The 9368-nt window shown below is 40.8% G+C and overlaps 1 protein-coding gene across 3 annotated transcripts in view; it reads left to right on the forward strand.

The window, feature by feature from the left end:
* DCX (doublecortin) overlaps positions 1-8180 on the forward strand; it is a 109311-nt gene extending 101131 nt beyond the window's left edge. For all 3 annotated transcript variants that reach the window (XM_019426878.2, XM_019426880.2, XM_053891247.1), the window contains exon 7: positions 6646-8180. In XM_019426878.2, coding sequence (XP_019282423.1) covers positions 6646-6702 — 57 coding nt within the window. In that variant the 3' untranslated portion in view covers positions 6703-8180. The remainder of the gene's footprint in view (positions 1-6645) is intronic.
* Positions 8181-9368: the final 1188 nt, after the last annotated feature.

Raw genomic sequence — 9368 nt, forward strand, 5'->3', positions numbered from 1 at the left:
ACTGTCAAATTCACCTTTTTAAAGTATGCACTTTAGTAGTAATCACAAAGTTGAACAAGAATATATTCATCACCCTTGAGAGTAGTCATAGCCCCTTCTCCCTCTACCCAACCCCTGGCAACCACTAATCTTCTGTTTCGATGAGTTAGCATATTCTGAACATTTCATATAAACTTCCCTCTGAGCACTGCTTTGGCTGCATCTCATAACTTTTCCTGTATTGTTATTTCATTTTCCTTTATCTCAAAAGTCCTTTCTAAATTCCCTTGTGATTCCTTCTTTGACCTATTGGCTATTTAGCAGTTTGTTAATTTCCACATATTTGTAAATTTCCCAAATATCTTTCTTTCTTTCTTTTTTTTTAAAGCAGGCTCCACGCTGGGTGGGGCTCACACTCAAAACCTTGAGATCAAGATCTGAGCTGAGATCAAGAGGTGGAACTTAACCGACTGAGCCACCCAGGCGCCCTGCCCCCTCCAAATATCTTTCTGTTATTCCTTTCTAATTTAATTCTGCTGTAGTCAAAGAACATACTTTGTATGGTTTCAATCCTTTTACATTTATTGAGACTTGTTCTATGACCTAACATATAATCTATTCTGCAGAATGTTCCATGGGCCCTTGAGAAGAATGTGTATTTTGCTGTTGGATGGAGTATTCTATAGATGTGTAATTGTTTGTAGTGTTGTTGAAGTCTTCTCTTTCCTTGTTGGTCTTCTGCCTAGTTATTCTGTACATTATTGAAGGTGGAGTATTGAAGTCTTTAACTATAATGGTTGAGCTGTTTATTACTTCACTTAAGTGCTTTTTGCTTTACATAGTTTGGTGCTGTTTTGTTAAGGCACATATATGTTTATAATTATGTTTTCAGATGTTTGGACTTCTTTTATCATTACAAAATGTCCTTATTTGTCTCTAGTAACAATTTTTGCCTGGAAGTCTGTTTTTTCTGTTATTAGTATAGCCTCTCCAGCTCTCTTTTATTTACTAACTGCATGGTAAGTCTTTTTCCATCCTTTTGCTTTCAATGGATTTGTGTCTTTAAATTGTGTCTCTTTCAAGCACCATAGAGCTGGATCATGTTGTTTTTTCTTAAATCCATTCCATCAATCTGCCTTTTCATTTGAGTGCTTAATTTACTTATGTTTAATGTAATTACTGGTAAGGTAAGAATTACATCTGCCATTTTGTAGTTTTCTATATGTCTTATGTCTTTTTTGTTCCTTGATTCCTTAATTTCTGCTCTTTATTGTGTGACATATTTTTCTAATATCTAACAATACCATTTTATTTTTTTTTAATATTTGTTTATTTTTGAGAGAGAGAGAGAGAGACAGAGTGTGAGTGGGGGGAGGGGCAGAGAGAGAGAGAGAGACGCAGAATCTGAAGCAGGCTTCAGGCTCTGAGCTGTCAGCACAGGGCCTGACGCGGGGCTCGAACTCAGGAACCACGAGATCATGACCTGAGCCGAAGTCGACATTTAACCAACTGAGCCGCCCAGGCTCCCCTAACACATACCATTTTAATCTCCTTGTTGTATTTTTACTAATTTTATTTTGAGTTATTTTCTTGGTGGCTGCCTTGGGGGGTACAAATTAATATCTTAATGCAATCTACTTTGGAATAGTATCAACTTAATTTCAACTGAATATAAAAACCATTTACTATAGTATATCTTTGTCCTTCCCCCTTTCTTTTGTCCTCTTATTGACATACAAATTACATCTTTATACATAATAAGTCCGTCAACGCACTTATATAATTATACTTCCATGCAGTTGTCTTTCGAACTGGATAACAGAAGAGTTCCAAAAATCAATTTGTTCTGCCTTTTGTATTTACCTATGTATTTACCTTTACCAGTGTTCTTTCCTTCTTATGTGGATTTGAATTACTGTCTATTGTCCTTTCCTCTCTCCCTGAAGGATTCTCTTCAGTATTTCTTGGAGGATATGTCTGCTGGCAATGGATCCTCTTTGTTTATCCGGGGATGTCTTATTTTCTCCTTCATTCTTGAAGGATAATTTTGCTAGATTTTATTCAACGCATTGATCCAATAAGGCTCCCTGCCTTGGCCAAGACACTCTGTGTGTGTGTGTGTGTGTGTGTGTGTGTGTATATGTGTGTGTGTGTGTGTTGGGGCGTGATTTCAGTGCCCTGTCAGGCAGTTTATAACTTTGCCTTAGCCTTCATTTGCTGCTTGTGCAGGGCCTCAAGGCCAACCAGAGATGAGAGATTAGGGCCCTCTTAGGGCTCTTCCCAGAATACACCTAGTCCTAAACATGTGCCATGTCTTAGAGATTCCTGGAAACATGTTGGAGCTTTTCAAAGTCTCCTATGGACATTAATTCTCTAGCTTTTCCTTTTAAGGTTTTGAGCAGCTTCATTTGCCCCAATGGGTTCCTCTACTTTCGGCAGCTGTGATTTTAAACAATTGCAGCTGATTAAGCCTCCCTGAAAAGGCTGTTCGCAGTGAGTGTGCTCTGCGTCAGGTCAAACAAAGGAGAGCCCTACAAGTGGGAATTTCTAAGGAGCTACCGGACAGGCTGAATAGTGACAATTCTCTAGGAATGGGGCATTTCGGGGAGCTTCCAACTCATTCTGCATTTCTGTTTTCAGATACCATAATTGTGAGGCTGTTGGCTTTCTTCCTTTCTTTTTAATGTTTATTTATTTTGAGAGAGAAAGACAGCAAGCGAATAGGCGAGGGGCAGAGAGGGAAAGAGAATCCCAAGCAGGCCCCGCACTGCTAGCACAGACCCCAGTGCGGGGCTCTATCTCACAGACCATGAGATCAGGACCTGAGCCAAAATCAGGAGTCAGATGCTTTACTGACTGAGCCATCCAGGTGCCCCGAGGCTGTTGGCTTTCAAAGCTACCCGGAGCAGACATAAAGAAGCGAAATAGAAGAAGCTAAAGCACTACACATTTTCGTACTCTTACTAGCATTCAGCCATTTTTCTTGAATAAACACCTCTTGGATTGCTGCAAGCTTTTGGTTAATTTCCAGAGTTTTGAAAAAGTCGATGTTGACAATTTTTCCAGTGTCACTGCCTTTATGTGGGAGCACACTTTCAGAGTCTTTCTTCACTGTTCTGGGCAGCTAGAGCTCAAGGATACTTTAGACTATGTCCAATTTTCACTTGACTCAAGTACGAGAGGACTAAAATCCCTTCAAAGGTGTGACTCAATCGTATGCCGGTTTGCCTCAGTTCAATTTTACAAGTTTTTATTGAACTCCTACTGTTTCCTTGGCCTTGCACTTCCTACCTGTTTGTCAGTTTTATAAGAGATTGTGTTTAGTAGTTTAGAACAAGGGTGCCAAATCCTGCCTGTGGTCTGGTGGTTTGGGGATGCCCCCCACCACGCCCTGATGTAAAAAAAAAAAATGTTTCTTACATCTTCAAAGAGTTATAAAAGAAACTAAACCCAAACAAACAGGACTGCATGACAGAGATCAAATGTGACCAGCCAAGAGAACCCAAAATAATTACTATCTAGCCCTTTACAAAAAAAGTTTGCTAGCTCCTGATTTATAGTGAAGGGATGGCCGGTTGGTGACAAGTAAGTCTATTTGCTGTAGTTGCCTTTCTTGTGCTTTGAAATAATTAAGTGTTCCCTGGAGAGTCCCAAATAATAGCCTGAGAGGTAGAAGAGACCTTACATATTGTCCATCCCAAAGTCTGAATTTTCTTGATGAAGACACCAAGATTCAAAGACTTGTTCAATGCCACAGTAGTAGTTATCCAGGGCTAAAAGCTCAGGTTTCTGAATATACTTCGCTCCTCTTTCCATTGAATCTGCCTAAAAGTTTTCTTGCCACTTCCTTCTCAGCAAAATGCATTCTTTTTTTTTCCCTAAGATTTTATTGTTAAGTAATCTCTACACTCAACATGGGGATCGCACTTAAAACCCCAAGATCAAGAGTTGCACACTCTACCGACTGAGCTAGCCAGGCGCCCCACAGTAAGAAGTATTCTTAATGCTTCTCTTCCCTATTCTTGTCCTTTTTCCTCTAAGTCACGGAGAAGCCGTATGCTCCAATTTTTTGGACAGCTTTCTATTGAAGTTCTCTGTTTGTACTATACCAAGGAGGGTGTCTTAAATATCCAGGCAGTTGACCTTAAATTTTTCAGTTCCCTTTAGTATCTTGCTGATAATGTGAATGATAACAGTGGTTTTCAAACTGTTTCATTTGGAGATGGGTGAGATTCTGCCCCCCTCACCCCTGTCTGATTCAACTACAACAACTACACTTTTATTTATTTTATGTATTGGGTTTCCAAACAAAATTTCACTTCAATGGAGGATTTAGAAGGCGAAGAGAGGGAGAGACAGAGTTTTGAAAATCACTGATTTAGACTATGGGTGAAGTAAGTCCAAGAGGAATCACAAGTACCTCCAAATACAGCTCTGGGGACAATGGGAAAAACCAATGTCATGTCATCTCCCCATTTCCTCAAGACAGACAAAGCTGGGCAGTATTGGAGCCATGGATCCTAACTCTTGATGCAAAATAGAAGAGCATTAGGAAATACGTTAGAAGTGGGAATACGGGTTACATTTTCTGGGCCAGGCATTTGTTCAGGGCCTGGCAGTTCTCTGGGAGCCTGAAATGAACATATATATATATATATATATATATATATATATATGAGATATAGGGTATATATATATGTGTGTGTATATATATATATATATGATATAGGGTATATATATATGTGTGTGTATATATATATATATATATATATATATATATATATGATATAGGGTTTATTCACCACTGATTTTTGACAAAAGGCACGATCCCAATCAATGACCCCTAACCTAAACCTCACATGGTCTGCAAAAAACAACTCAAAAACAGACTATAGATGTAAGTGTACAACATGTAGAAAGAAATGTAGAAGATCTTGTTGACAATGAAAGCACTATCCATAATAATAATAAAAATAATAAATTGGACCTCATCAAAATTCAAAACTTTTGCTCTGTCAAAGACCACGCTAAAGGTATGAAGAGACAAGCTACAGAGTAGGAGAAAAAACAAAACTTGCAAGCCACATATCTACCCAGAGACATATGTAGAATATAAAAACGACTGTTAAAACTCAACAGGAAGAGATCCAATTAGAAAATGAACAAAAGATCCAAAGAAATGTTTCACTGAGGAGGAATTACAGATGTCAAGTGAGCACATGAAAAGATGTTTAACACCGTTAACCATCAGGAAAATGCAAATCAAAATCACAACGAGATAGCGCTACAAGCCCACGGGAATCGCTAAAATAAAAAAGTGGCGCAAACACCAAATACCTTTGAGGGTGTAGATAAACCGGATCACTAATACTTTCCTGGGGAGAACGTAAGTAGTACACACACTCTGGAAAACGACACTGCAGTCTTAACAAATGAAACACGCAATTACGATGCGACTCAGCAGCAGTGCTCTTGAGCATTTATTCCCGAGAAATGAAAACTTACGTTCATACGTGCATGAACGTCCCAAACATGTATGGGAGTGTTTATTGCAAGTTTTTTTTAAAAATTTTTTTTTGTTGTTTATTTACTTTTGAGATACAGACAAAGACAGAGAATGAGCAGGGAAGGGGCAGAGAGAGAAAGAGAGAGAGAAACAGAATCTGAAGTGGGCTCCAGGCTCCAAGCTGACAGCACAGAGCCCGATACGGGGCTGGAACTCACAAACCTCGAGATCATGACCTGAGCTGAAGTCAGATACTTAACCGACTGAGCCACCCAGGTGCCCCAGTTTGTTGCAAGCTTTGTTTGTAATAACCCCTACGCCCTTCAGTGGGTGAAGAGTTAACCAAACTGTGCTATAACCGCACTGTGGAATACTGCTCAAGCAATATAGAGCAGTGAACTGTCGCTCCAGCTTGTATGAATCTCCGGGGGATTATGCTGAATGGGAAGGGCTGGTCCCAAAAGGTTACATATTGTATGATTCCATTTATATAACGTTCTTGGAATGACAAGACTGTAGAAATGGGAAACAGATTATTGGTTGCCAGGGAGGTTTAGAGGTGGGAGATGGGGAGGGGAAAATGTAACTCTAAGCAGGGGGGTGGGGGGGTAGCATGAGGGAGCCCTTTGACAAGGATACAGGTCTGTGTCTCAGCTGTGGTGATAGTCACACTGATATACACATGTGGTAAAATTTCATAAGACTACACCCCTCCACACACACATGACTGCGTGGAAAACGGCCAGATATTACCATTGGGGGAAATTGAGTGAAGGATATATTGGCACAAGTATACCTCCCTATACTTCAGCTTCCTATGAACCTATAATTAGTTCCAGATAAAAATCAGAGGGGCGCCTGGGGGGGCTCAGTTGGTTAAGCATCCGGCTCTTGATTTCGGCTCAGGTCATGATTTCACGGTTTGTGAGTTCGAGTCCTGAATCGGGCTCCACGCTGACAGCACAGAGCCTGCTTGGGATTCTCTCTCTCCCTCTCTCTCTCTGCCCCTTCACTGCTCATGCTCTCTCTCTCTCTCTCTCTCTCAAAATAAATAAGAATTTTAAAAAATTAGAGAAAATACTAATTAAAAAAGCAGCTCATTGCAGAGCCTAAGATGACAAGAAAAGGAGAGTTAACTTGATGTCTTATCTTCTTAACAGGATCTGTACCTGCCTCTGTCCTTGGATGACTCAGACTCGCTCGGTGATTCCATGTGAAGGAGAAGAGAACGTTCAGAGTCCAGAGTACAAATCCAAGCTTACCGTTACAATAGGGTACTTCTGCTCAAGGGTCCAACACGGCTACTGGTGCTTTCAAGTTTTTATTTTTTTGTTGTTGTTATTTTTAAAAACACACTGTAATATGTTGGGTTTATTTTCCTGTGATTTCTCCTCTGGGCCACTGATCCACAGTTAACCAACCATAAGAGATAGATTGATAACCATCCTTTGGGGTAACTTTCCAGGGATGCAAAACGTGCTAGTCCATGACCTTTCTATTGAACACGTAGGCGCCTGTGCTATTTCTCCCCTGCCTCACTTTGCTCATACACGCGACAGTCTTCCTTCTGTAGAGGGTTGTTTACATACATAGCACTTCAAATGTGTATGTGGGAAAGAAACTCATTGGCAAATCCAAGAGTGACAAACACAAGTGCCCCTTGTCTCCCGATCTCAAGAATGCTGGAGACTCCCGGGAGGACGGCAAGGCAACTCCCCAGGCTCGCTCTTCACTCCTGATTGAGCCCCCAGTTTGTTGTCCCACAACAATTCTGGCTGTCAAGGGGGAGAAACACCAGCAACTTGTAATTCTGACACCAGATGTTTAGGATCCCCGTGCAGGGCTAGCTAAAAAGAGACTAGGCAGAACTGAGTGAGAAACACTGTAGACATTTCAGTAGAGTTTCTAAAGCACAGTGAATTTCTTGTCGATCTCTCCAGTGGGGCACTTTGGAATCAATAAGCAATTAAGAATTGGTGGTGAGGGACTTCATATACCCGATTCCTCTAGGATGCTAACATAGCGAGTTATTACACAAAACTCTACGGTATCCATCTATCTCTGTTCTATTGAATGCCTTGTAAACAGCCAACACTGAAAACACTGTGAGAATTTGTTTTCAGGTCTGACACCTTTCGGTCGCTTTTTATAGCAAGAAACCAATATCCTTTTTATAAAACCTCGTGTCTGTATTTCAGGAGCAAACTCTTCAGGCTCCCTTTTTATAAACTGGTGATTTTTCTTTTGTCTAAAAAACACATGCAGAAAATTTACCAAAAAAAAAAATGCAGAAGAATAACGTAGTTTAGAAATCATGCTGTCACTGCCAAACAGAAACCTCCAGAAGGAAACAAAATGAATAGCAGAGGCCAATTCAATAGAATCAGTCTTTTGATAACTTTTTAACAGTTATGCTTACATTAATAATTTCAATGTGGACCAGACATTCTAATTATATTTTAAACGAAATGTTATGGCATATTTTAAGCAACTCTTTTTTATCGATAATCCTGATATTTCATACTGAAGACACAGAAACCTTGTGCTTGTCTTTACCGCTAGAACGGATTTCTCTTTGCTAAGGACTGATCATTTGAAATAGTTCTCGGTCTTTGAGGTACCGGTTCATAACACTGCTTTTTGTCTGTAATCATAGCCCATAACGGCAAAGACAACTAAATTTAAGGGAAAGCCATGCATGCCAATTCTGTGTTTGCTTTTAGCAGATATGAAGATTTCCTTATTTCTTTGTAATTGTTCGGATAGTTTGCAAGGGGCAGCATTCAAAGCCGAGCCGCTGTTTGGCTAGTGTTGTTCCTCCACTTGTGCTGGAATGAGCTTGGTGTGTGTGTGCGTGTGCGTGTGTGTGTGTGCACATGTATGCGCATGTGCTTGCACCAGCCGTTCCTTCATGATTAGGATCGTGGGTCGTACATGGATCGGTGGCAACTTGGTGGCGTTGCTGATGTGCGCTATGTAGAAGGGAACCCAGGGGTGGATGGGGTATCTCAGATACCCGTGGACAAGCTTCAGGTGTCCGTAGCTACAAGAAATACTTTTGGTTCGAGAAAAGTCCTGATGATGGTAGTACTGATTCCTGGTTACATGGGTCATTGAAGAACCCCAAATCGTGAGAACCTCCTTTTGCCCCCTCCTTTATGTGTAGAAACCATTAAGAAGAAGAAACCTGTTAGAAACCATTAAGAAGAAGAAACCTGTTAGAAACCATTAAGAAGCCCATTTTACCTACCCCCTACTTCCTTGTGGAAGCTCCAGGTTTTCTTAGTGCCTCCCAGAACAATTTGTAGTTAATTGGGAAAAAAGAGCAAGCCAGAGGAGGAGTTCAGATTTCCTCCTGTGCAGGCCCGAAGCCACCTCTCTGAGCGTTTCCTTGATCGTGGCGTATGTACTCAATGGACATATTTTCTGTGGAGTGACCTTTGATCCAACCGTCTTCTGTAATAAAAGTAGATGTTTCCATCTTCCTTGTAATCAGTTAGAAGAGAATGTTTCTGTACCGCCACTTCAGGGGGCTTGGTATAGTTCCAAATCCAAGCCTTTAATAAGTGCATTTTAAATTGGCCCATTTTCAAGGCAGAAAAGAAAAAAAAAAAACAAAACATTGGAACGGAGCACCTTCACCCCTGTCATTCATTCCCGATTTTGCCCAATCCGGTTTTACCACTGAAGTCATTCAGCAAGCATCTGCCACCACTCCCCCCCACCCCGCCCCATCCTCCCTCCCTGTTTTACGCGTGCACACACACACGTGCACACACACACACGCACGCACGCACACACATACACAGTCCATCTGTTGCTTGTTCCTACCTCCTGATTTTTCTCCCTTACAGAAATAGAAATAGGGACAAAGAAGGGGAAA

Source organism: Panthera pardus, unplaced genomic scaffold, assembly GCF_024362965.1.
Source record: "Panthera pardus isolate Hobbes unplaced genomic scaffold, ASM2436296v1 HiC_scaffold_27, whole genome shotgun sequence".
In the NCBI taxonomy this organism is placed as follows: domain Eukaryota; kingdom Metazoa; phylum Chordata; class Mammalia; order Carnivora; family Felidae; genus Panthera; species Panthera pardus.